Source organism: Balearica regulorum, chromosome 6 (assembly GCF_011004875.1).
Source record: "Balearica regulorum gibbericeps isolate bBalReg1 chromosome 6, bBalReg1.pri, whole genome shotgun sequence".
NCBI lineage: Eukaryota > Metazoa > Chordata > Aves > Gruiformes > Gruidae > Balearica > Balearica regulorum.
Genome location: NC_046189.1, coordinates 6,015,110 through 6,042,017, shown reverse-complemented (window position 1 = coordinate 6,042,017; position 26,908 = coordinate 6,015,110). Strand labels below are relative to the sequence as shown.

The 26,908-nt window shown below is 43.5% G+C and overlaps 1 protein-coding gene across 13 annotated transcripts in view; it reads left to right on the top strand.

Annotated features, from left to right (window-relative positions):
- The window catches only part of UNC80 (unc-80 subunit of NALCN channel complex), a 131,606-nt gene that overhangs the window by 98,326 nt on the left and 6,372 nt on the right, over window positions 1–26,908 (top strand). For 11 of the 13 annotated variants that reach the window (XM_075756050.1, XM_075756055.1, XM_075756054.1 and 8 more), the window contains 12 exons: window positions 1,602–1,637; window positions 1,966–2,184; window positions 6,131–6,331; window positions 8,711–8,834; window positions 11,061–11,186; window positions 13,058–13,181; window positions 13,922–14,128; window positions 15,635–15,819; window positions 16,728–16,893; window positions 17,773–17,952; window positions 19,923–20,061; window positions 22,090–22,146. In XM_075756050.1, the coding sequence (XP_075612165.1) occupies window positions 1,602–1,637; window positions 1,966–2,184; window positions 6,131–6,331; window positions 8,711–8,834; window positions 11,061–11,186; window positions 13,058–13,181; window positions 13,922–14,128; window positions 15,635–15,819; window positions 16,728–16,893; window positions 17,773–17,952; window positions 19,923–20,061; window positions 22,090–22,146 (1,764 nt within the window). The remainder of the gene's footprint in view (window positions 1–1,601; window positions 1,638–1,965; window positions 2,185–6,130; window positions 6,332–8,710; window positions 8,835–11,060; window positions 11,187–13,057; window positions 13,182–13,921; window positions 14,129–15,634; window positions 15,820–16,727; window positions 16,894–17,772; window positions 17,953–19,922; window positions 20,062–22,089; window positions 22,147–26,908) is intronic. The other 2 variants (XM_075756060.1, XM_075756052.1) reach the window with 1 other exon arrangement.

The window sequence follows — 26,908 nt, the reverse complement described above, 5'->3', positions numbered from 1 at the left end:
TTACAGATAGCAAACGAGCGAGTGGCGGGGAATTTGAGAGAAAGGAAAGAATGACTGGGAATATTTTTGTCCTTCTTAAAAAAAACCCACAAAAAACACACACAAAAAAACTTCACATGGAAGAAGGAAATAAGGAAGGAGGTGGCAACAGCAGACTGTAATACTGTTCCTTGGCCATATTGGCCATTCCAATTAGGCTGCTGCAAATTAGGCAAAGCCACAGGACAATTTACTCAGGCATAGAGCAAGGGCTTAAGAAATCTTGTTATAAAATCTGCCCACAAGCATTTGGGATTATGAAGGTTTTCTTTGCAGTACTGATTACTCTTCTGGATAGCCCTGCCTTCTCCTGGCCAGGCTATGCCTTACTGTGCTTAAAATCTGAATGTTTGTGCTGACCTGGAAAGGGAATTCTCCCCTAGCAAAAGCTGGAGCAGCTGTTCTTCCCAAGCAGAATTCCTCTGGATTTCTCTTTTGTTTGTTAACAGCTGATAGTAAGTGTATGCACAGCCAATAGTCTAGTACCATACCATGGGCTGTATAGGACTGTAAATCAGGAACACCCTTCTGGCAAGACATGCTTTCCAAGTTATTCCCTGTTGTCTTTTGTATCAAAGGGAGATAGAAATCACTCTCTGCATGGATCACTGAAGGGCTATTATGTCAATGTATAGATGTGTAGTGCACACATCTTGGTTGGTAACTCCTGGAATCAGTGTGTTATTCTTTAAGACCGATTCAGACATGGATTAAACACAGCTTTGACTTTCAGTCCCAGATCTGAGAAGCAGATAAACCCCTTCATGCTCAAGTCCGAAGTGGTTCTATGCCGTTTACTCCCATTGCAAGATTGCACAGTCTAAGGAAAATAAGGTGTAATGGAAAACAATGGTTTATTATTTGTCTGCTGATTTTGGAGAGCAGTTACTATGTATCTGCTGACAGGCAATGTAGAGACTCTCGGTGCAGTGTGACTCAAACATTTTGGTTTACATTTCCAGATATTTCTGATTATCAAACATTCAATCTCTGATCCAAAATATTTTTGCATTGCTCCAGGTTTCCTGCTCTTGTTTCTTATGTTGTGTTACCATTGCAACAGACATCTGCTAGCAACAGCAGGAGTCTCATGATGGTAGAATGATCGCTGTTGCAGCCTTGGATGTGTTAGCCAAGTGGTACAGGGTTTGTTAATGCTTTCTCAACAAGAAGTGGCAAGAGAAAATGACAGCAAAACAAAAAAACACTCTGAGGTATTCTTTCCACTAGGTGAGCTCTGGTTTCATGAAACAGACTGAGCACTGGGGTGAAAATCAGTAAGAGAAATGGCTTGAAAGACGGCTGTAGTTTTTAAGCCTGAATTTTTCCTTTCATAGCAAGGGCAATAACTATAGCAATCTGTTGTTTGCTGCCAGTTGGGAGGTAAAGGCCATTCAATGTGGTCACTAAGTACATGTAGCCATTGTTCTAGTGATACAAGATACCATCCTGCCCATGGCGAGTATACCCCTAGGCTAGAACAGTGTTGCTTTCTTTCAGAAAGTCATAGTTCAGGCATTACTAAGTTGCTGTTTACAACTACACTGTTTCTGTTTTCCTAGGTACCCAGAACAGGGAGCCAAACTACACTTTATCAGGTACAGTAAAATCTTCACCCAGTCTTCCCTCCCATGTGATGAACTGTTCCCCAGGAGCTTCCAGGTTCACTGGGTCCCACTCACTGTTGCTGTGAAAGGCAGCCTTTTTTCAGGGGAGTCCATATAGAAATTATTCATATCCTTAACAAGACTCTGCAGGTGATAATTTCCCCCAACTTTATGTTTTATTGCAGATACAACTATCTTTCTTTTCGATTGCAAGGGAAAGCATCTATTGCAAAAACATCCTAGAGAGGTTGTTATAATCTATCTCTGCTCTTCCACTGCATATAACACTTCCTTCTTTTCCTCATTTTATATCCTCCAGGGAGAACCTTCACTTACTGGAGGAGGGCCAGGGTCTTCCCCGAGAGGAGCTGGATGAACGAATTGCCAGAGAGGAGTTCAGGAGACCGCGAGAGTCATTGCTGAATATCTGCACAGAGTTTTATAAGCACTGTGGTCCAAGGCTGAAGATTTTGCAGAATCTGGCTGGTGAGCCCCGAGTGACTTCTCTGGAGCTGCTGGATGTGAAGTCCCACATGAGGTATTCCACAGGCATTCTGCTTTTACTTCTTCATTTCAGGGGGATTCCTTTCTTTTAGTTCTTAATGTTTCATAATAGCAGACTCTCACTTTTTGGTAGTGTAGTTGCATTGTACTGTCTGAAACATGCAGAGCTTGTTTTGGATTTTCCTCAGATTGTACCTGATGCTGCTTGCGTGTAAGGAAGATTCCATATGCTCTCCTCTGGTCTCATTCAGACCCCCATCTCCAGTGGATGAAATAGGTCTGTGGAAGCCGATCTGATACATCAGAATAAGTTGCAGTGAGGAGCAGAGCAGATAAGGCTGCCTCTGCAGGGCAAAGGGTGGGGAAGCTGCCTAGCTGACTGAATACGACCTTTATCCTCTCCTGTGACACTTGCATCAGAACCAGCTGCTACAAGTGAGAAGGGCAGAGCAACCACTGCACTGTATTGCATAAATACCTGAAATACAGGGGAGGATGGAGGCATTTACAGGACCACCACCTCAGCGTGAGATACAGCAGGTGCACAAGACTTTTTTATTAAGCAGCAGCACTGAGCCCAGCTTGCTGGTTGGATGTTCACTGCAAACTGTTTCATGTGGTGCTGACTAGAAGGAGTTGGGGGTAGGGCCTTCTGAGCACTTCGGACTTAATTCTCTTCTCTGTCTTTGCAATTCATGGTGAACACAAAATAACACAAGGTGCTACTAACAAGTTTGTCCAGATGTAAAAGACAACAAAAGCAGCAGGCTGAGAAGGAATGGATCTGATTCTGTTGTCATTTTTCACTAATTTTCAGGGGAGACTCCTTTCTCACCTAGTATTATCTCAGGAAACAAAAACTCAAGTGAAAACAGCACAGATAGATACTCTCTGCGTTAGCCACCGTTAGCACTGTTCTGACTAGCACTTGTCAGAAGGAAAACTGGGATTAATATGAGGCAGTCATAGTGTATCCCTTGGCGGGGGGTCACAGGGAGACAGCTATCTGAATTCTTTTATGAGACAGAGAAGTACTTCAGGATCATTCTTTGAATACAGAACAGCTAAATACCAAGAGGTCTTTTTTTTTTTATGGCCTAAGCCAAGCGGTGCTCAGTAGAGTATAAAGTAAATAGGGAAGATAGCAAAGATATATATGTCTGGGACTGGCCTTAAAAGTGAATCAGAACCACTTTAACAGTAATTTATGTTGCGCCCTGAACCCCAAGAGGCCATTCTGGCTGCAAATTATTCTTCTGTTTGAGCACTATACCTTTCTGCTCAGGAATGCCCTGTAAGGGAAGCTGAAGGGTGACAGATCCTAGCAATGCACTGAGCCAGATCTGTTCCTGCTCCCTAGACCATGGAAAACCCTCAAAAAAACTCTTCTACCTTTTACTTGCATGCTCTGAAAAAAATGGCAAAGCCACTTAGCTGGCAGATTCTGTCACAATTAGAGATCATTGGATTCAGGCTGTCTCTGTACAACATAAAATTGAGTTTGACATTAATTTAGGTCTTGTTTAACAAATGCTGCAAATTCCTTTGGGAATTGGGAGGTGTTTTTTCTTTGGTTTGTGTGTTTGCATATGAATTGAATGTGTTACGCCCCTCTGGCAAATGTTTAATAATTTAGAGGGTAATTTTAAACAAGAGATGTCTGTTTCCACAGCTGCATGTCATTCTTATGTAGTGCTTGGCTGCAAAAAAACTGAAAACCTGATGGACATGGCTGCTTTTGCAGTGCCACCTTTACATTTTTTCCTTTAAATTTTGCCCAAGCCTCAGAAATCAATACATCTGTTTAGCTGTATTACAGCCTCCATGAATTTTAGCAATACAAGCCTGAGATAGGAACTTTAATCTTATGTTAGAATCAAAGGTGAGATTCTTAGGAGAGATTATGTTGGGTTTTTTTTTTCTGATTTCAGTGGGAGTGAGGAACATGTGTCTGATGAACAAACTTTATTTAGTGCAGTAAAGTAAAAGGGGCTTGCTTCCTTTTACTATCCTAGTCTTACAATTGTATGTAATGTTAGAAAGCTCTGAGTATTTGCAGTTTAACAGTAATGTGGGAACTTCATTTCTACATCTTTTTATATTCCAGAGTAATTGAGTTTAATTGTTCTTAAACTATTTTATATCCCTCTCTTAAAAGATGAGTTTAACAAACTTAATCCATATGCACAGAAGGTGTTATTGGTATATTTTCTGGAAAGATACTTTGAGAACATTTCCATGAACTAGAGTCACAGTACACAGTAGTAGCCGGCAAATAGTGCATTCTTTTCAAGAGAGAGTGTCTTTCATGGTCAAAGGTTACAGCAGTCAAACTAAGGGACTGATCTGCAGAAGATAATGAGCTGTGCTCTGATGTCTCCTGGAAAGTGCTGGAAATAACTGCTTTATTGGGATTGGAACCTGAGTTGCTTTATCACAGTTAGTCCTAAATAAAAGCAAACATTGTCTTGATTCTTACATAAATTCATTTCATAAGTACCAGTGAAATGACTGACAGGATTTAACCACTGCAGGAAAAAAACTTTTCTAAGTAGAGATTTACCAGAATGTGATGTGACAGGCATGGTCTTGGGAGGCTGACAGATACCATTTCAAAGACTTCAGAAAACAAGATAATATGCTAGTCCCTTCAGGCAGCATTCATCTCACCCAATTTTAGCCATTTAAAAGTTAAATGTTTAGTCTGCAAAAATCATAAAGATCCCTTTGGACCCAATGAAAAGGGAGAAGCACATCCAATGAGCTGTTTATGCCAGTATTTCAGGAAGATAAGAATTTCCCAGGTTGCTTATTTCTGCATGAATGGAGCTAGAAGATTAATCAAGATTGACATCTCAAGTTGGATGAGATGGATCTTGCATTTTATAATGCATAGGAAAGTTTTCATATACCATTATGTGTCACTGATATTGTATTGCCAGAAAGAAGAATAATTATATGATAATTTAAATTTCACAGTGTTTAAGAAAACAGACCTACTCCATAGTGGGACGCAGTAGTTGTGAAAAGTAATAATAAAGAAATACTGGATAAAGAAATACTTCTATAGCACTTTAGGTTAATGTAAGGAACTTGTTGCCCTTGATATTGCTAGGCAGATTTTAAAGAGAATGGAAATATGTTCCATTAGGTGAAGGCATTTCTGAAGAAACCACCACAATATGAATAGGATTGTACTGTAATAGTCCGCTACAAAGACTATTAATGTTTCAGGGAGTATACAGGTTTCTATCCTTTTTATTAGTAGGTGTAGCTCTATTACTTGTCTTTGTCTACCGCAAATATTCAAGTATTTCAGTAGGTCTTTGTCAAACTGCAAGTGTAAGTTAAATGTTGCCATGGTATTTCACAGCCAATACAGAAAATGCCATTGCCAAGGCCATCTGGGAGGGTTAGAAGAAGCAACAGCAACACAATCTGTAGAGGTGTGAGGAGAAACAAATCAAAGCTGCAGGGAGTAATCATACAAAGTACATGTTGTGTAAACCTATGTGACAGCACATTATTTTTTAAAAATGTAACACCTGATAATGGCACAGTGAGACTTCTTAAAATGGTGATACTGAAAAACAAGCACAAAATGAAACCAAATCACTCATTCATTGACAGAGAGGTGATGTCAAGTCTGTGTTTCACAGACATTTGCAATGCAGTCTTACTAAGAGCTCAGGTACTTTGTTTTTAGCTACACAAATCTGTGATTCCTGATGTTCAATATTCAGTGTAAAAATATTCTTTAGACCATTCGGATGTACATTAATATAAACAGCGATTCCTGCAAAAGAATCTTCACAGACCAGGAACTGTGGTATCGGGTCTAAGAGTTTAAATAGCAGCACATTTGACTTTTGCACCTTTTTCTTGTTACTAGGTTACTGAAGATTTATCTGTTAGTTCATTGGCATGTGTGGAGAAATGCAAGTTATATTTGATTTTCCTCTTCACAAACCTTGATTTAGATTGGCAGAAATCGCACATTCCCTGCTGAAGCTGGCACCTTATGACACGCAGACGATGGAAAGCCGAGGTCTCCGGCGCTACATCATGGAGATGCTGCCCATCACTGACTGGACAGCTGAGGCGGTGAGACCTGCCCTTATCCTCATCTTAAAGAGATTGGATCGTATGTTCAATAAAATTCACAAGATGCCTACTTTGAGGTGAGCAGGTATTATGGAAACCCTCTGGGGTCCGTTTCTGATGTTGCAAGCCTTGAAGTGTGGGTATGTCATCAAACTAAAACTGTCACGTTACAGTGAACCTTTACAACATATCAGAAAATGAAAAAATGTTTTTATCTCTGTAAGTGTGCATTTATGTTGACATTTTTGTTGTGTCTTCTGGTAGCAAAAGAAGAAATGCATGGTTATTAAGAACTACAGAGAGAACTTCCAGAAATCTCATTTTTCTTTCTCCAAAATAAATCTTCAGATTTGTACCATCTCACTACCCTCTTTATTTATTTTAGTTGTGAGTTGAGGAGGTGAATGTTATTTTTTAATGGAAAGTTAAACCTTAGTAAGAGTATTTCTAGCATGCCTTCTTACAAAAATACTGTTACATTCTCTGTAAAAATAAAAATAGTCTGCAGCTGTGCAGTAGCTTCTGAATGCTCCTTAGTAAAGGGAGCAGAACTGCATTGATTACATCTAGTCAGTGGCTAGTGAAAGCCTGGGTCATCACATAGTAGCTTTATGGTACAGGCTTTGGCGACTTCAAGAAGTATTCAATATGGAGCATTCCCACCTCAGAGGCAGTGACACAAATCCACTCTGGGTAGTGTCAAATCTCCCAACCCTGCAGATTTTCCAGTGATCTGAGTAAAAAAGAGTTATTGGTCTCAGTCATATGTCCTCAACTCCTTGAATCAGTCACTTTGTTGGCAGTCTCAGCTGAGAAGCCAGATGATGTTAGAGAACATCAGAATTTAGGACTCAGACACAAAACTTTAGGTCCCAGTGGGAATCATATGTAAACAACTAAGACGGAGCAAATAATAGGGAGGTGATCTCTTCTTTCTGGCATCATTACCTATCACTTTCCTTTGGCTAATAATCTACTTTAAGAAATTCCTGCCCTTGCAGGGAATTTAGAGGCAGAAATTTTGATGCTTCTCCTTCCTGTTGGTTTGATTCCTTGCCATATCTTGCCTGCTTCTCGCTCATTCTTTCTTTTTTCGCTCATACTTTCTTCTGCCTCAAAGGCAGCTTAGGAGTCTTCCTGTTCCTGAAGCTCTTTCCTCTTTGTGTAAGCTGAATGAATGCTCATAAATTAAAATTCCCTTCATATTCTATCTGTCTGTGCCTGTACCTATGCTTGGCTGAAACTGCTCTTCTGTACACAAAGGGATCGAGACAGAAAAGCCATTGGACCAAATGCAGCAACTACATTTAAATGTCATTGGGCCAAGAAGCCTCTTAGAGGTGAGGCTGAGTGCCAAACCCCAGGAGCTATCTATTGGGGTACTCACATCAGAATCTTACATGCTGCCTCCTGTGAGCACCCTGCTCCAAAAGCAGTGTCTGATGGTGGTAGTGTACGTGTAAGAACAAGAACAAACTACTATTCTGGAGATTTAAGAACAGCGGACGCTAAAAGATGAGATGTATGCTGGTCTGCATAAGAACTTATGTAGTGAACACAATGTGTCTCTCAGTCCACTGAGGAGCTTAAATAGGGTGTTGATTAGTCCTGAGCTAACAAGTTATGCAAGCCTTGTCTTTCTGTCCCACTAAGTGCACAGTCAGATGTTGGCTTCAGAACTATACTTACTCCAAAGAGTCAGGCTCGGAGATGAAGCATGTCAGCCACTTTGATGTTACCTATGCTATGTCCGCTTATGATTAGGAAGGGCTCCATTCAGCATCTGTCATGAGCCCTAAAAGCTGTTTTGGCAAAAAAAGCAGTGTCAGGGAAGAAAGGATCCTGGAACGAAGGGCTTTGGTGCTGGTAGGGAATGAATCAGCCCTCCTGCACAGGGTGAGTAAAGATTGTACTGCTGGGCAAGTTTAAGTTTAAGGCAGACTGGGAGTCATTCTGGCAGAGCAGACTAGACTGAAAAAGTACAGAGGACACTCACAGCTGATGGGGTTTGTTCCCTGCAGTAAGAACAAGCCACAAGAGATGGAGGAGTAGCCCTCAGTTGGGAGCATGGCACAGCAAGCCTTGTCCCCTCACAGGCACACCTGAGACAGCTGTTGGTGGCTCCCTTTCATTCACTGTCTGTTGGAGGGAAGCATCAGGGAGTGAAACACAGCTCATCCGCCACTGCTGCTGCAAGGGGGTTTGTGTCGCTGGCACAGACCTCTCTGCTACGTTTCTCGTCTCTCTCAAACGCCCAGTGTGCTCTGTGGCTCTGTGCTTTCCTGAGCTGCGTGGGTAAAACCTTTTCTCTGTTGCGCACTTTGTGCTCATCTTGGACGTCATTGCTGTTTGAAACGTTTCCTCTGTGGGCGTCAGTGTGTGTTGGTCGCCGTGTTTGCGAGCGTCTGGTGGGGGGCAGGAGGCCACGGCTAACGGCACCTACTGTTGTATTGCAGGCGCCAGGTTGAGTGGGAGCCTGCCAGCAATTTGATTGAAGGGGTTTGTTTGACACTTCAGAGGCAGCCAATCATATCCTTCCTGCCTCACCTTAGGTCTCTGATCAATGTGTGTGTCAATCTGGTGAGTAGCCGAGCGGCAACCCCGTGAACCTTTGCTAAACCTTCCCCCGCTGTTGACTTCTCTGGACTGAAGATGACAGTTCATTCCCATTCCTGTCATTTTACCTGTCCCCGTTACCCCTCGCAAGGGGACTTCGCAAGTGACACTAGAGATAGCAAGGTTCATTTTTGAAGTGGTGCATGGGGAGATACAGTGACCAGTAGCAGTGGTCAAGCGATTTATTTCCGTCGCTTCCCACGCACCACTTTGAAGATTCACCTTCGCCAGATCGAGCTGAGAGTTGAGGGCTGCAAGTTGGAGAGTGGGGTGGTGGAGACTGCACACACCTGGTAGAGACGGGGAGAGGGTGGCACTGGGGATACCTACCGTCTCCAGTGGGGAAGGACCCTGATGGGTCTGTCAGAGGCCATCAGGTGTTGGCTAGTTAGAAGGGTTTACATGGGTGGATTCACTCCACTGTTCGCAATGTCCCTGGCTTGATCTAGTACAGGTTTGCACTGTACAATGTTCAGGTTCCACTCTTAGTAGAATTTATGCTCCTAAGTGTGTTATAACAGACAGATGATACAGACGGAGCCTGTCTGGTCATTCAGTGATAGATTGGAGTGTTTCTGCAGCTGTTAAACTGGGGCAAACCCTCCATTTGGTATCAGTGTAACTCCAGCCATTTGGACAACCATGCATGCTCACATTCCATGTGGAAAAAATACAAATAAAAGGGGAAAGGCTGCACCAACATTTTTGTTGTTACTGGGTTTTGTAACATTTTCTTCTTAGAATGAAAATGTTGTAATTTTTCCTTGCAGTAACAGAAAACTTCCCAGGGTTCACTGGTGCTCTGAGGAACTGTAAAAACAATGATCATCAGTTAAAATGTAATGTCAATTTTTGCCAGGCTCCTGTCTTTCAAGTCCATACAGCACTCATCCCTGCAAGGGCAGGGAAGTTCCAACCCATCAGAGTCTGTAAGACTTCTCCCTTGTTCAAACAGAGGTAGCTACTTGGAGGCACTGCAAATCTGGGCCCTCAAACTACTTAGGGTTGCTACAGAGTTAGCTCAAATACAAGTTTAGAATGGATTTGCAGTTTGGCAAGCAGGCATGGCAGAGTGAATCACACCAACAAGCTCTCCAAAGGGCCTGCATTAAGAATTAGCCAGTGCTCTAAAAATAACGGAAAGCTGAAGTGCAGTCATCACTCTTTACCTCTAGCTGTCAGGACTCTGGCTGCTGTGAGCTGTGGGAGCACTCCTGACTGCATGCTGTATCATGTGTAGACCAGTTGCATCACAAAGCCCAAAAAGATATCAGCCAGGAAGGCGGGGAAATGTCTAATAATAATAATAATCCATGGTGATATAAAAAAGGGCTCTGCCTCTTCCCCCTCTAAATTGTCCTTTGGTTTTCTGGCAGAAAACTGGTTACTGCCTTTCTACCCAGGCTAAATTTGGAAAAACAGAGTGCATTCATCTCCCCTAAGCACGGGCATCTGCCAGGTAGCTTCTCCCTGTTCCCATCATGTAGATGTGTCTAGTCATGGAGAGAAACAGGCATATGCAGGCCTGTGATTTAATTCTTCCTGAGGGACACATCCGAAATGGTTCAAATAACTCTGCCATAGAAGTCCTATTCTCTTGTGCTGATATTTCAAGGAGTTCCAGATGACCAGGTCACATACAGGTGACTTTGCTTCAGACATCTGGGGTCAGGTGAGATGAATCATACTGAGTTCCTAAGAACAGACTGTGTTTGAGAGGAATCTGCACATTGTACAAAACCTGGCTTGGGTCAGACTTGGGACATTATTTTTCAAGTAGATCAGCAAGAGAAGGGAAAAGATGTCCAGTTTCAATGCAGACTTTTTGCTTTGATGACATATTTTTATTTGTTACAGTCGTTACATGACATATCCTCCAACTCTAACTATTCCACCGGTCCAGTGCTGGTCATTCAGGGCTGGTACTGGGTACATTTATATATGTACCAGGTTACCTGTGCACTCCTCCCATCTTTGCTGGTTCCCTCTTCTCCCCTCCCTTTCCCTGCTAGAACTCCTCCTCACTGGCCCCAGCTCCCGCAAGGACCACTGGGGGGGGGCTGGTTCTCCTAGAGCCACCCCAACTCAGTGCTCGATGGAAAGCCTCTCCATTTCACTGACGTTGGAGGATATGGCATGGATGACACTGTAAGTAGTCAGTTGTGGTGATGTACTCTGTTTGTATTGCAGGTGATGGGAGTGGTAGGACCCTCCAGTGTGGCTGACGGATTACCCCTTCTTCATCTCAGCCCTTATCTCTCGCCACCTCTGCCCTTCAGCACAGCTGTTGTCCGGCTTGTAGCATTGCAGATACAGGTGTGTCTGCCCTGGCCTGTGGCCAGGCCTGTTATAGCTTCTGGTTGAGACACCAACTCATGGGTGCTCTGTTTTCTTTCTGCAAAAGCTGGGCAAAAACTGTGGAACATACACCAAAAATGAAAGAGAAGCAACATGTAAATTCTCCCTTCTTTTTGAAGGCTTGAACTGAGCTCAGAATTCACCTGTTGAGGCCAAGTCCACAGCAAGCATCCATCAGCTTAACGCTGCCATAGAAGTCCGGGGAGTTCGGCTGATTGATGCTGTTTAAGGCTCTGACAAGCACGTTAGGATTCTCTGCAGGATCTGAGGGGTTATCATAAGTCTCCTGCCACGGGGAAATAGGCCCTGGCCTGGGTCACATCCATGCAACCCTACCTCTTTTCTGTGGGACCATGTGCGTAACTGTGAGTGGCATTTGTGCTCTTCTGCTCTTACCTGAGCTGGTCACGCAGTGTGCCAGCTCAAAAAAAGCAGGGCAACTTGGCTCTTCACCTGCTCACTCAATAGCATCCTTGTTGTCCAGAATAAAAAAACCCATCCTGGACTTTTTGGAGAATCCATCGCTATTCCTTTCTCCTAGCAGTGCCATAACTATTACAGAGTCTTTCTGCCTCTGTATCCCTTTCCCTCCCCGTTGGCATGAAATCAGACAGAATGGTGACCAAGGAAGGGACAAATTTCCTAATCTAGCTCCAACTTGCATTTTTAAATATGCATTGGCACATCCAGTTGAATACGTCAGCAGGTATTTCAGAGCCGTGGGGCAGCTTGGGAAGGAGGGCTTATAGGGACCAAAACATTGAGCTGTCCCTCAGAGCACAAGGCACAAAAGGATGTTTTGGTACCAGCTGACGTAGAAAGAGGACAAATTTCTTCCAGCTCTGAGGTAATCATTCTTTAATGAAAAGCAAAAAAAGGGCCACATTCACCTTCTCTGAAATCTTTTCTCTTTTTTAAAACCAGATACCAAATTAATAATTTTTTAAAAGTATTGGGAGTTTTTACTTTTATTATCCTCTACTCCCTGTTCACTCATTCTTTTCATGGGCTTTAAATGTAATGAAAACCAAACACATCAGAAAAACACATGAGTAGTCATATTCCTAATAGTTCCAGCAGGATATGAAACAGAAGTACTTCACACCCCCTCAGAAAACATCTTCTGGAATTTCTCAGCCTAGATCTGCAAACCTTGAGGGGTTGCAAGGTTCAGTTGCATTTCACAGCTAAGTCTGTAGCAACTGGGAAGTTGCAAATGAGCAGAGTTCTACTGACAGTCATTTGTATTACCTCCTCTAAAGATGAAAGACCTTTCCGTTTAGGCTTGACTATGCGTTAAGAAGTAGATGTGCATTTTGTTTATTTTTCAGGAGTTCATTCTTTGCATTAGAGAGGATGATAGGGCAGCACAAAGTCAGGCAGAATAAAAAATGTGTTCAGGAATAACCTCCATGTTTGGACAGCAGAATACTTAGATCATGCCATTTGTGCAATTTCCTCTATTCATTTTTTTTTTATTCCCTGTAGTCTGGGTCAGATCCTGATGCCATTCACAGTAGTGCAGAGTTTAGGACTAACACTCAGCTGATTCCTGTGGGATACATCTGATTTCGTTAATGATATCTATGAGTTAGGAATCTGGGCTTCTTACCTCTTGGCTGTGACAAGAGCAGGTGACACCTATGTTACTCCGTGAATTCCTTTTACTCCTGACTAAGTGGTCTCAGGCCTTCTAATTCAATCAGGACATCAATGCTGGTGGTGTACTGTGTAAACAGGATGCCCAGGGGATCGTCATTCTCTGCAGTAACTTGTGTGCGTGATCTGCTGATGAAATCGTTTAATCCTTTCTTATTATTACTGCACAGGCTTTGAAAGAAGATTTTCCCCTAAGCCATGTCGTCTCCCCATTCACCAATCAGGAAAGAAGGGAAGGAATGCTTTTAAACCTACTGATTCCATTTGTGCTCACAGTAGGATCTGGAAGCAAAGGTCTGACTAATTTAACAAAAAGAATTTTTCTTCCCCTTTTCTGACAACCGATGTTTGCACTTTCCCTGCTCTCTGTTGATTTTTTTATTTTTATTTTTTAATTTGGTTTTCTGTCACTTTTTAGTGTGTCAGCTAAGTGCCCTTTGGGTCCGAGACTGAAAAAAGCCCCACTGGGAGAAGTTGTTGTTGTTGTTTCTTCTCTTTGTTTCAGCTGTGCCATGGTTCTTGAGTCAGGTCTGACATAGATGGGCTCCTTCTTTTGAACTGGAGTGCAGGGCAAGACAAATCTGTTGTAGCAGAAGTCACAGAGGGGAGCAGAGGTCACAGAAATGTTGTGCCCCTGTGGATCACAGTCTGCCCAATCCATACCACTTGTCTGGCACAAGTCCTGCTCCTTGATTTCTTCTATAGAGGGTGATCACTGGTAAATCCCTAAATGAAGGCAAAGAGTAAAGGGAGAGGGGAATGTCAAAAGGAGATGAGATGATGAGACCACTGAACGGGACATTTCTTTGTGCTGTGTAGCTCTGTGTATGTGTGTGTGTTGGTGCTAAAATAAACTTTGCCTTTGCTTGCAGGAGGAGAAGCAGCATAACAAGGTGTGGGGGACGGAGTTTTGGCTTAGGGGACATTTGAGATTGCACCCCATTGTGGAACTGAACAGGGTCTGGATCTTTTGGGTGTCTTTGATGGGATGTAGCCTGATCTTTCTCTCTCTCTCCCCTCCCAATGCATCTCAGACAGCCCCTGGCTGGAGCAGCCTGAGGTCCTGCTGCTGCTCCAGACTGTTATCAATATCCTCCTGCCACCTCGCATCATCAGCACTTCCCGCAGCAAGAATTTCATGCTGGAGAGCTCCCCTGCCCATTGCTCTACCCCAGGGGATGCAGGGAAGGACCTGCGGCGGGAAGGGCTCGCCGAGTCCACCAGCCAGGCTGCCTACCTGGGTGAGTGATGGCTCCTGCTCACCACTGGGAAGAGACAGAGATAAAACGGAGCATTCAAGACTGTAGATATCACCAAAGAAAACTGTGTCAGGCAGGTTTGAGCTCTGTAGAGCTGCTTTAGGTCTTGTCCTGAACAAGGGGCCAGGCCCAAGGGTAAAGCCAGGAGTATCTCTGGAATGTATTGCAACGTGAGCAGTTTCTGCACTGGAGCTGGAGGAGATTGCAGCACAGCTAGACATCGCTGTTTTTATGCTGCCAGGATATGGCAATGAAGCCACAAAAGGCAAGTCAGACTGCCTGCCAGCCCCTAATATCACAGCTGCGCTGGCCCTTGTCTAGCAGGAATGAAACATGATGCAGTCTGTCTGCCTGCTGGCCCTGTGCACACAGTCCTTACTGACTGATATTCCCTCTGCTTCCTGTGTGCTGCTGCAAGGTAGTACTCTATTTTCATACGTATGACCCCAGGTGAAAGGAAAGAAAAAATAATCAAATTGGAGATGCAGCAGCAGTGCAGATTATCAGGGTTATATGGGAAGAGTTTTGCCTCAAAGCTCTCCTTCAAACAGCTTCGCTGTTTCTGATTTTGTCAGGGCATTTACCTGAAGACTTATATTCAGGTCTTTCTTAACCCTTATCTGAGGAATGGGGTAACACTGATGAAAAATGGCAATTCACCACTGATTTAGCCCCCCACCCCAACAAACCTGGATACAGATGTGTGATGGCTGAGATGTCTTGACCATCCCTTCAAGAAAGATAGTCAACCTTGCCCCAACAATTCCCAGGCCTCCCTGTTTGTTCCAGACCAGGGGAGCATGGAAAGGGGGAGATTCCTTGTCTCTCCCGTGAGCTAACTGTTGGTCACTGCCTACTTTAATATAGAACATTGTTTTGAACTTCATCACTCTTCATGCCCATTGGTAATGCAGTGCTCTTGTGAATTACAGCCCTTGGCTTACTGGACCATATTTTTATTTAGATTACAGTTTGGCCATGGCTCATGCAGCTTGCACTGCTAGAAAGGTTCTTTTCATTACCCCATAAATAACCTGGAGGTTATTGTGCTCACAGAGTGACTCTGTGTGTGGACATGCTTGATCAAGATTTTTGAGGTTGTCTGATCAGCCAGGGCTGTATTCCCCTGTATTTCAAAATATCTGAATTCCAGGAAGGCAAAAGAACTCTGCAGAGAGGGAGAGGGGAAGCTAGAGCAAGAAAATACAGAGGAACTTAGGTGTTAAGTAGGAAAATTTCTCTGGAAATGGGACTCTCAGTCCTGATCCTGAGACTTTTATTATAAGAAGATTGCCATCCTTCCCTGCAGCATTTGGATACTGATAGACAGTTGTGACTCTGAGGTTTGTGGGTGTGCATGTGCACGTGCATGCATGCATGCCCGTGTAGGTTCATGGCCACTGTGGCCCCTCCATTCCTCCCTCAGTGCATGCAAGGGACACTGGTAATGTCTCTGACTGCTGTTTGCTGGTGTGTGTTCCCCTGTAGCCCTGAAGGTGATCCTTGTTTGCTTTGAACGCCAACTGGACAGCCAGTGGTACTGGCTGAGCCTGCAAGTCAAGGAGATGGCACTGCGGAAGGTGGGAGGGCTGGCCCTGTGGGATTTCCTCGACTTTATCGTACGAACACGGATCCCTATCTTTGTGCTTCTTCGGCCCTTCATCCAGTGCAAGGTAACAGTTGCTTTGGCTCCTGCTAGATCACTCTCTGAGGGCAAGATATCCTTTATTCCCCTGCTGAGAACAGAGAAATGGCACTCCTGGAAGAACTGGGTGTTTATGTAGGGAAGTGAGTTTTCAGAAGTTAGTAGGCCTGTGAACCATTTGAACCTAAATCACTAGGCTTTTACTAAACAACTCTAAAGAGTATCATATAGGAGCTTTCATCCACAAAGCCACAGAGTATAGCTAGTCTTAGTTCCCCTGGATGGGAAAGTACTATTGGGCTCGACCAAGAGGGCTTGCATGTAGACTTAGTTTTGCATCAAAGACAGACACTCAAAGCACTTGGAAGTAGTGTGGATGCTCTGAACCTAGGAGGGGGTTGGCATAGTTGGCAGAAATCTTCCAGAAATCTCTCTTCTGCACAGAGCGGGGCAATACAACTAACAGTCACGAAGGACCACTCCGCTTTACATTTTTTGGGTGAAGGTTCTGACAAGGCTCTTGCAGATGGACAGACAGCTGCTAGGCTGAGGGTGGCCAGGGCTTAAGCTAATCACGACTCTTCCCTGCTTACCAGGTAGACTAGCACATGGTACTCCACCTTATTTAGCCTACTGTGTGTCACCACTTGGACAGACTAAATTATCTTGGAGGAGGGAGCTGTCTCATGTCTGAGGGTAGAGCTTAGCATAAGGAAGCCCTCATCCCTATGTACCAATGTCGGTGAGGTTTTGATATCTGTTCAGTCAAATATAAGGTTGTCCCTTGAAGACAGGTGAAAATCTCATAGCTGGAGTCAAAACTTCATACCTACAAAGAGGACAGTCTGCTGGCTCAGGAGACTCATGCTGGTCTGGAGACCAGTCCCAGTGCCCTGGGCATCATTTTCCCAATGCTAACGTTTCCCCCTTTTGCAGCTGCTGGCCCAACCGGCTGAGAACCACGAGGAGCTGACTGCCCGACAGCACATTGCCGACCAGCTGGAGAGACGGTTCATACCGCGCCCGCTCTGCAAGAGCTCCCTCATTGCTGAGTTCAATAACGAGCTGAAGATCCTGAAGGAAGCAGTGCACAGTGGGTCTGGTAAGGAGGAGAGGGGAGAGCTGGCCAATCTGGCCAGCTGGCTCACCCGTAAATTAACTTGCGAGGCAGCCCACTGCCTAGGAGGGGCGTGGGGTAAACCACTCACACCCCGACAGCCTGCCCCTGGATCAGGCCCTCTGCCCAGCCCAGCCTTGCCACTGGACAGCCAACAGAAGTCCACGTTAGTTGTGAAATGCACCTTGCTTTGCCCACTTTTCCCCACTAAGTCTGTGTCCCATTTCCCAGGAGCCACCTCTCGCTGTCACAGCTGGCTTGTGCAGCCCCAACTCACAGTGCAGCAAGCCGCTACCTACATCTCTGTAAATCTGAAACTGCTTGTGTAGAAACGTCTGTCTGCTTGTCAGCAGCAGGTCTGTCTCCTCCTTTCTCCTCTTGGTCTCTTTTTGTTTTCCTCTGCTGTTACCAGCGAGGTCCAGATCAGCGTCACCAAGCTCCGTGCACTTTTTGCATGAGGGAACACTTTTCTCCTGTAACAGTCACCCTTGTTGCCACGAGATGGCAGCCACTGCTTACACACGGCAAGAGATTTTATGTGCTTTGTTCTTAAAAAGGAAAATAAATTCAAAAGAAAATGCCTCAGCCTTTTTTCCCTTGGTAATACTTTGCCTTGTTCCTAAATGTCGAACCTGATCTGGAAAATACGGCGCTAAGGTTGAGGGATACTGCATAAGAAAAACAGACAGAGATTTGGGAGAGATGAGGTGAGCCAGGGCAGATGTGTCTGTTTTATCACCTCTGCCAACCCCTGCTCCACTAGTCCAGGCAGAATCAGGTGCCCGACGTGATAGGAATGCTTGGCTGGTTCTTGATTTCCAGTGCCATCACTGACTGGGGTTTGGTTTTCCCACTCTTGCACAGCTTACCAAGGGAAGACATCTGTCAGCACTGTGGGCACCTCCACCTCCGCTTACCGCCTGAGCCTGGCCACCATGTCCCGCTCCAACACTGGCACTGGCACGGTCTGGGAGCAGGACAGCGAGCCTTCCCAGCAGGCCTCGCAGGACACGCTGAGCCGCACAGATGAGGAGGACGAAGAAAGTACGTGGCAACTGATTCAAGCTAAGCCCCCAACTTTGAAGATGTTTTCTTGATGCCCCAGAGGATGGCTAGGAGGGGAAGACAGTTGTCCCTGTCCTCGTGTGAATAAAAGGCCCATAGGGGCACGAGGCTGAGAAACTGGTGTGGTTGCTGCACAGTTTATGGTGTTAAAGCTTGGGTTGTTGCATACCTCTGCATTCCCTCCTGAGCTCTGGGTAGGGAAAAGGGAAGGGCACTGGCAGAATTTTAGTGTATCAGACCTGGACTGACATGCAATCCTCTCAGTGCTGACGAGGCATTTGGCAATCAGTCCTCTCTTTGACCTTCATCATGACAGTAGGCAGGGGCTGTGGCTGGCTCTGTAGTTAGGATCCTGTTCCTGCAGGACCTTAGTACTTCCTGCTCATCACTTCTGTCCAGATGCTTCAATGTGGAATATGTTGGCTTTGTGCTGCATGGGATCCAGCTGTGGCTCTCTGCACGGTGGAATGTCTGTGTGCTTGTGTCACTCGATTAACCAAGAGGAAATTATACCTCAAACCTACTGACAACAAAAGTTTGATTTCCCTTTTTGGGCAGCTGGCAGGTTTTTGGGGTTGCCAGGCTTTCTGGTGCCACTTTAGGAGTGAGATGATGAATCTTTTGGGGACTAATTTGCAATGACCTGAATGTTGCTTTGTCATTTCAGCTGTTTCATATTATTCTTGGAATTTTGCCTTCTCTCTGCTTCTGAGCTGTCCATCTGCTTCTGAGTTGTCCATCAGTGAAAGCCAGGGTAGAAAACTCTGCTCATATATCATCAGGCTTGGGCTTCCCCCTACGTTAGCAGGGATATTGTCTTCTGGTGCTGCAATGGTTGGTTGCCTCAATGCCTGAAATTCAGGAGCTTCACGTCTGTATTTGAGGACTACTGACTATTCCCCAAAGGCATTAAACAAAAAGGATGAAAAACAGGTTTAAAAGAAGGGCCTGTGCAGTTATGGCAGAACTGCCTTTTGGGGAAGAACACTTAGCTGAAAGTTTCCAGGATCAGCCCAACTTTATTTTAGCTGGGTTCATGACTAAACATGGCATGATCCACTCAGTTCTGTATGCTGATACATCGCTCATATGCTCACTGTGGTGAACTTGGGTTTCAGCCTCAGATTAATTATGAAATGATGAGTGCTATCTTCCTATTTGCTTGTGGCAGTATTACTTCAGCCCTGCCTTGGCTTAATGCTGCCATAAAATATTTCAGTATATCAAAGCTGGAAAAGGTCTAGAAGAGAAAATTACACAAAACTTCCCATTTGTTTTATTTGTTTATTTGTAATTAGTTGTTGTGGTGGTAAAAACCACAACAGAGTCATTTCTTGCCAGGTACTTTATATAATTTTAAACGGCATTGAAAATTTCAAGCAGTCCTGATCACAATCCAACTGTCTGCATAATTCAGTTGCAGTTTGATGTATTTGAGTCAATTTATCCAATTTTTTTGGTGGCATTTTAAAATGCATGTCCCGAAGTGTTAAAGTGTGTCAGTTCTGCGTTTTGCTGTTACGTATTTTATCTTTTGTAACAGTGCTTTGCTATATCATAGCAGCAGTTTAGTTCACACCAGCAAAATGTCCAGTTACACCTTTTATGCCAGAAAACTGTGTATTAACAAACAATTTATCAATCACAGGAATTAAGCCCTAGTGGAAGCTGAATTCCCCATCACATTTTCCTGAGAGCCATATAAGCTGAAAGCATACATAAATCCCTGCCCCATGCATGCTGGGTTTGTTATCCTCTGGGTTTTACGCATATGTCTTTCTGAACTGTAAAATCTAATGGAAGTATTCAAATTTGCAGGCTTGGGGCGTTGGTAAGTAAATGCTGGGTACACCTTTGGCATCCTGTTAACTCTTGACAACTGTAAATATGTAGGTGGGGTTTGGGATGGTTGTTTCCTCTCCTTTCCTGTTTTTTTTCTTTCTTTCTAGATGACTCCCTGAGCATGCCCAGTGTGGTAAGTGAACAAGAAGCATACCTTATGGGTGCCATTGGGAGGAGGCGGTTCTCCAGCCATCTCTCCAGCGTGTCTGCACCTCAGGCTGAGGTGGGCATGTTACCCAGCCAAAGGTAACAACATGGGCTTTTAACCTTTCCCATTATATTCATGAGAGCAGAAATGGCACAGGTATATTTTGTGTACATCAGAGATGTGGGACAGTAGAATCAGTGCCAGCATAGTGATGATAAATTTATTCATCCTGAAATAATGTTGGACCAAGGGTGCAGGGTTGGAAATAATGATTTTCCAGGATGATCTGTGTTGCGTAAGGTCCATCAGAACAAGCTGTCATCCATAGAAACCTTCCTCTCAAACAGTTTCAGAAACCCTCAGCACAATTATTTTCCTCTGCTACTACCGTGGATAGCAAAAGAAAACACATGATTTGGGAGTTATGCATTGAACCAGGGGACTGTACACAATCCATGTAGGGAGTGCGGAGGAATCCTGAGAAGCTGGGAAGGGGGGCAGAGGCATCCTGTTTGATTTGTTTTCTTCCATACAGTCTTTGTCCTTCCTAGAACAGTAACTAGCTCATCACAGAAACTGAATGTCAAGTTCAAAGATGGGATTTAATACTGTTTAAAACCAGAAATATACTTGTTGATAGAAATAACTTTGAATGCCTTATTCCTGGTTAACACGGAGTAGTGAGAAAGAGATTGGAATCTGGGAAATGTACATCTTTAGAAGATGCAAAGAGAAGTTTTGCATTTCAATGTGATTTTTTTTTTCTAAGTAAGCAATGTTTATTATTTTATTTATCTGCAACATAGTTATCCAAGGATATCTGACAATGGATAGATTAATTTATGTTATTTCCTTTGAACCTTTAAAGAATAAATTCTACATTATCTCTTGACCAGCCTTGGAAAATCAAACAACATTGTTCCCTCCCCAGTCTTGCTTGGAATTAAAGAAATAACCTTGATACATGAAGGAAAAGTAACAGCTGTGGTACATACCAGCAGAGATAGGAGAAATGATTTACAAGAGAGAAGTTACACAGATTTTATCTGGCAGTTTTCACAAATGGGCTTACAGGAACTCATTTGACTTTTGAACTCAATTGATTCAGTCCCTTTGTTTCTTGAAAATTTAATATGCAAGGCGGCATTTTCCCCAATCTTTCACTACCATCTTCAATGCATAAACTTCATAAGAGTCACAGTTGACCGATAGCAATGTTTGCTTTGTGCAATCCCAAGTCATGGTGATGCTGAGAAAAAAAGACTTTAATTACAACAGAGCTTTGCTCTCTACTTTTTTAACTATATGGTATACCAGGAGAATCACTTTTCATCTGTGTAGGGAAAGTACAAGCTCAGCAAGCATAATCATAGTCCACAATGTCGTGCCCTTTTTAGCTATAGTTGGTCTCTGGGCTTTCAGACTGCCTCACAAATGTAAACTAATTAATGCTAAGTAATATTACTATTGCTTTCCTGCTGGTAACCCAGCAGACTGCTTGCTTGCTTTCATGTTTTTCCTATGGGCTGAGAAGGCTGCTCCTGCCCAAATGGCTGAAGTGTAGAGAACCGATGTGATTGTGTACTGGTTTGCCAGGATCCACACCAGCTGTTTACTTACAGTTTCACTGCACTACGAGACCTTGTTTTCCAGATGTTTGTCTCTAGAGTCGTACCAGAAGGAGAGTGGCCTGTAGCTCACGGGAGATAGATTAGCCCTCCCTCAGGAAGAGCTGGCTCACGGGGAAGGGGGGAGAAAAAAAGCTTTCTATGAAGCTGGAAGTAAATAGAACTGAAATAAATGAAAACGCTGCAGGAAACAGTTCTCTGCCCTTATTTCATGTGGAAACACATCCTACTGAACTTCTCAGTTCCCCAATTCTCAGCAGAGATGTAGAAGTCTCCATGTAGTGTAAACTCCCTCTGAAGACTGCTCTTGTTATCAGATGTTCTTTCAGCTCCTCTGAGTCATATATGTGCTGTTGAGCGTGCGAGACCAATTAATGTTACCGTCCTTTTTTTACTTTTTTTATTCCATTGATATTTTTTTCCCTTGAAAACAGAGACAATCGCATGCTTTTTGCATTTTCTTTCCCTAAATTCTTAATCTCCCTGCCCCTCCTGCAGTGAACCTAATGTCCTCGATGACTCCCCGAGCCTGGCCACTGAGGGCAGCCTCTCTAGGTACAGTGTTAACACTACCTGTCTGTCAGTGTGTGTGCTGGGAAACAAGCCGTTTCCAATCTCCTCTGTCTCTTCCCCTCACCTTTTGTCGCTCTTTCCATCTCTGTCTCTTGTGGCTCATCAATATTCAGGCCTGCAAGTCAAAGGTGTAGCAACCCACCTTCAGTTTTCAGCTTTGATTGCCAATAACTTTGAGGAGGCTAAGGGGAAGGGGAAAGAAAAAGATGTAGCAAGTGAAATAGCGGTCTGGCTGGCTAGCCTTGGGTTTTCCCCTTGTTTAGCAATTGCTTGAAAGGCATGAGAAAGATTATCCATGAGGCATTAGCTGTAGCCTGTTATAAGCATTAGTCTGGAGGCTTATATAAAAGAGAGACATCTGTTTTTCCATTCATCTCACAATGCTGTCACCACAAAAGACTTAATAACAATATCAAGCTGTGTTCTTTAACATTCACTAATAAAACTAATTATGATAATTCCTATGGAATATAGTTCTCTGTGGATGCTTTACAATAATTCTCATTTTTACAAAGCGTTTCCAATTCTCAAATGACACCTTTGAAAACTTGCAGGTGAACACCATTAATACGTATTTAAAATTGTCCTGTCAGTGCTGGAGCCCAAGTCTAGCTGTTCCTCATGACCCACGGACAGGGGAGTTTGTGGACAAACACTGTCAGAGCCGTGCCTGTCAAATGGGTCAGGAGTGAGCTTAGAAAGGAGGTCTGCACCTTTAACAGCCAGCTCAGTCGTGTTAATCATCCTTACTGTCCTGCTGCTGTGCTCGCACCTCTCAACACTCGAGAGGTCGGAGAGCTGTTGTTAGTCCCAAGAGCATCTCTGGTTCCTTCCAGAAGAACATGGCCACTTACGTTGGCAACACGGAGGGTAACACACTATTTCATTACTTTACCACACCAGCTGAAGATGTGGATATGTTGAAAGACATTTGTGTGAATGGTTTTATTTTGTTAGCTTGGTTTTGGATGTCAGTACTGGCTTTTCGGGGCAGGGACAGGCTGCTTTCTTTGTTTGTTTACTTTTCTCAGTTGACAAAGGAGAGTTTATCATTGGCAGTGTCACTGAGACCATCCCATGATTCATGGTGTACTTTCTGTGTGTGAATCCTGCTTTGGCAGATCGATCTCTAATTGGTGCTACCGTAGGAGTGGCGTTAGGAAAAGACATCAGCTCGTTGGCAGAGGCAGGAATATTGTTATCTGGTTTTGTGATAAAGCAAAATGAATTGCATGGTCATCTGAGCATGTTTTGGGGCCCAAGGAAAGTGATTCAACCAAAGAAGTTAAGTGCTGTCCCTTAAGTAGAGCTAAAAACTCACTACAGTTGAGGAGGATGACAAAGGAGAAGGTCCGTATCTGAGTTAAAGCCATAATAACCTGATAACAGGTTACGTCAGTGTTGAATTTGAAATGTTTTGATCTTGTTAAGCAGGGGGGAGTCATGCCTAGTAACTGTGGTGAGGCTGAGGAATATGAGACAGCTATGTCAACAGATGAGCTCAAATGCAATAATTTATTCTGAACCCTGAAATTTAATCAGCTGTACAGTGGGTTCCTACTAATTTCTGTCACACCAATTTTCACTAGGGACCAGGACACTATCCTCCACCCCGCTCTATGGTACAGAGATTTCCTTAGGCAGAACGGTTAACAGATGTACTTGGGAGTCAGTTCTGCTGAGGTTTATTATTCTCTTCAAGGAGTGGGCACTAACATCTGAAGGAGGGGCATCAGGGCTGCAAAGCATGAAGACAGGGAAATACTGCACATTTTTATAACAAGGGTCGGTTAGAGTTCTGTGAAGAAGAAAAGATGTTTCAACTGCATTGTTAAATGTGCAAATTGCATTCCTCCTCTAAAGGATAGAAGCCGACATTGTAGGAGCTTTTTGTGCTCTGGGGATCATAGGACAGAATTAATGTGGTTTTATATTGAGGAACATTAGTTTTGAATAAAGCAGGCTTGAGTTTTTCTTACATAACTTTGATTTCGGCTGGAGCACAATGATAACAACTCTTTAGGATTGCCCTCTGAATTCAAAAGCTGATGTTTAGTCATAAGTGACATACATCATATGGAGACTAGATCCTTATGGAAGGTAGGAGTTTTAAATAAATAAAATAAATAGAGACAAACACAAAAAAGAATAAAGTCATTTTCCCTTTGTTCTATAGCAATTAGAGCCAACCACATAGAAAAGCAGGGAAGACAAGAAGGTGATAGCATTTAAGTGCTCAGAATTAAACAGATAGCATGGAGTACAGGGCTGAAGAGCATATATGTCCAGTTTCGTGATTTGTTGTGGTTATAATCTGAGAGGAGAGGATATTTGCCAAAATCAGAAAGGAAGAATGAGAAGTCACTGTCATGGAAATCTGTTGCACAAACACATTCCCCTTTAATGTTTGTCATGTTGCCTGTCATAGCTTAGTGGTGCCTAATAGGGAAAATCAGAGTGAATTCACATTGCCAGGGCAAGGGTAGCAGATCTAACACTAAGTTGGCTAGGATGTGTCTGGGAATAAAGAGCTGGAGTTCCTCTACATTTTAACCCATTCTCCACTGGCCTTTGTCCACTAACCCTCTCATTCAGATGTCTTAGGACTCAAAGTCTGTATGTTCTACCATAATGGCGTGGCAAGCATGTACATCTTTTTAACAGACATTTAAACTCCTTGCTTCCTTCGTCTCTGTTTTGGTTTCTTCCTAGTTCCTTTTTTTCTTTTTTTGGCTGCATGGTTTGTAGTAATTCATGAGCATCACTTATTATAATTGCCAACCTGACAAAGCTTCTTTTAGCCCCCACTGTGTGACTGCAGTGGCTGTCATTTCTTGTAGTGCTGGCAACATGCTTCCACGAAGTTGGGTTGGTTTGATCTTTTGCTCACCTGTCTCTGCCCTAACTATGTAATGGGAGTAACATTACTGTGAAGATAAAACCCCTGACAGAGATACTCAGAGAGTGACAGAGCATCTTTGTGTTGGGCAGGAAAAAACTTCTAGTTTGTTATTCTGAAATAAATCTGGCTTATGTACTGCAGAAAACCCCTTCTTATTGATCACATTGCCAGAGGAGGGAAACATACTGTCAGCTGGAATGGCATTTGATTCAGTGTTCCTTGATTGGGTCCCACGGGCTGCCAGAAAAACAGTATACTCCTGGTCAGGTCTGGTAAACAAGGAGAGACAGAAAAGGAGGGAGGGAGGGCTACACAGACCCCACAGTCTGCCTCCCACACTAATTTTCACGGAAAATCAGTAGGGCTGTTCTTTGATGGGAAAAGAAACCCTCATGAAGTGAAAGGTTATATCTGAAAATTCAGTCACTCATCTGAAATTCGTGGTCTTTAAGAGGTTCTCTCTCTTTCATTCCCTTCTTCAGAATTTGGGGATAGAAGGCAAAAATACAGACACAGCAGGCCTGTGCTGTGCGCAGGCAGCTCTGCAAAACTCGGCTGCTCTTGGGTCCACCATTTGCCTGCAATAGATCTGCAATTTCAGCTCATTAAGATCATCTCAAATTATACCAATTTGTGTGATGATTCAGTACTGGAAATAAACATCCACCAGCTCACTAAATTCATTTCACTTATGATATAAGCCAGGTGGAAAATCCCAGACTCCAGCAGGAAGACACAAAGTCCAGCCTTTCTTTTGCTCACCTATTGTTTGTCTTCAGTGCACAGATTATTCCATGGTAATTGTTTTTTTTCCTCATGTATAGCCTCTGTGCCCTCATGCGGTCCATGTACTCCCTTTATCTAATGACTTTTTCAAAGTGTTTTCATGATGCATGTGAAATGAGTTTGTTTCACCACTATAAACAGTGTTTTGTAGAGAATATAACTGTAGTCTTTCTGCTACAGACATTTATGTCTCCTCACTCATAGAACTAAGAGTTACTGTTCCTTCATCAGAAATTGTTGCAGTATTCTCAAAAGCTAGTGCAATAGAAAATTATTTTCTCAAGACCTTCTCCAGCTAATTCCTACTTAATTCACATACTGGTAACTACTCTAAAAACTTCTTAAAATTCAGAGAAGTAAGGTTTTGTGTAATCCTAGAAACAGGAGGTTAAGAAAATTCTACATGCTGTAACTGCAGGTAGTCTGGATCATAAATCTAAAGATTAATTGAAGCACAGTCTCTTTGCTTTCATAAGGAATGATGTGTTGCTTCTGGACCTACCAGTCATATGTGCTGCAGTCATTGTCTGGGTCAAGAACACAGTCCTACTAACAGGAAGTAACTTTGAGGACTCTGCTTATTCATAGACGGGTGTTTGCATGATGTTTAGGATGCTTGTATGTAAATCATGTCAATACCCTACGTAAAAGCTGGAAAATATGTTCCAGAGACTGGTGATCTCATTTGGAAGAGCCGTCTGAGGGAGAAAAGGACTCAAATATATCTATCTTGTTTGTTCTGGCTTTGAGCTTGCAGAAGCTTTTCCTTTTTTTCCAAACCACTGCAGCTGTGTGAGATTGCCGAGGGCATGCCTAGCATTATTAGGCTGTGGTCAATCAGAAGAGAAATGGCTTCAGGGTCTTAACATGTCTCTCTCCTTGAAGTTGCCCACTGTCTCCCCAGCAGAGCTGGTAGGAACACATGCATAGTTTAGTGCACAATCTGGATTTAGTTTAAACTGATAAGGGGGTAAGGAATAGGACTTTCAGGTCAAGTAACCAGACTTTGACCTGAAGCAGACCAGGAAGCTCTCATGTTCTGTTCCACCAAACCTT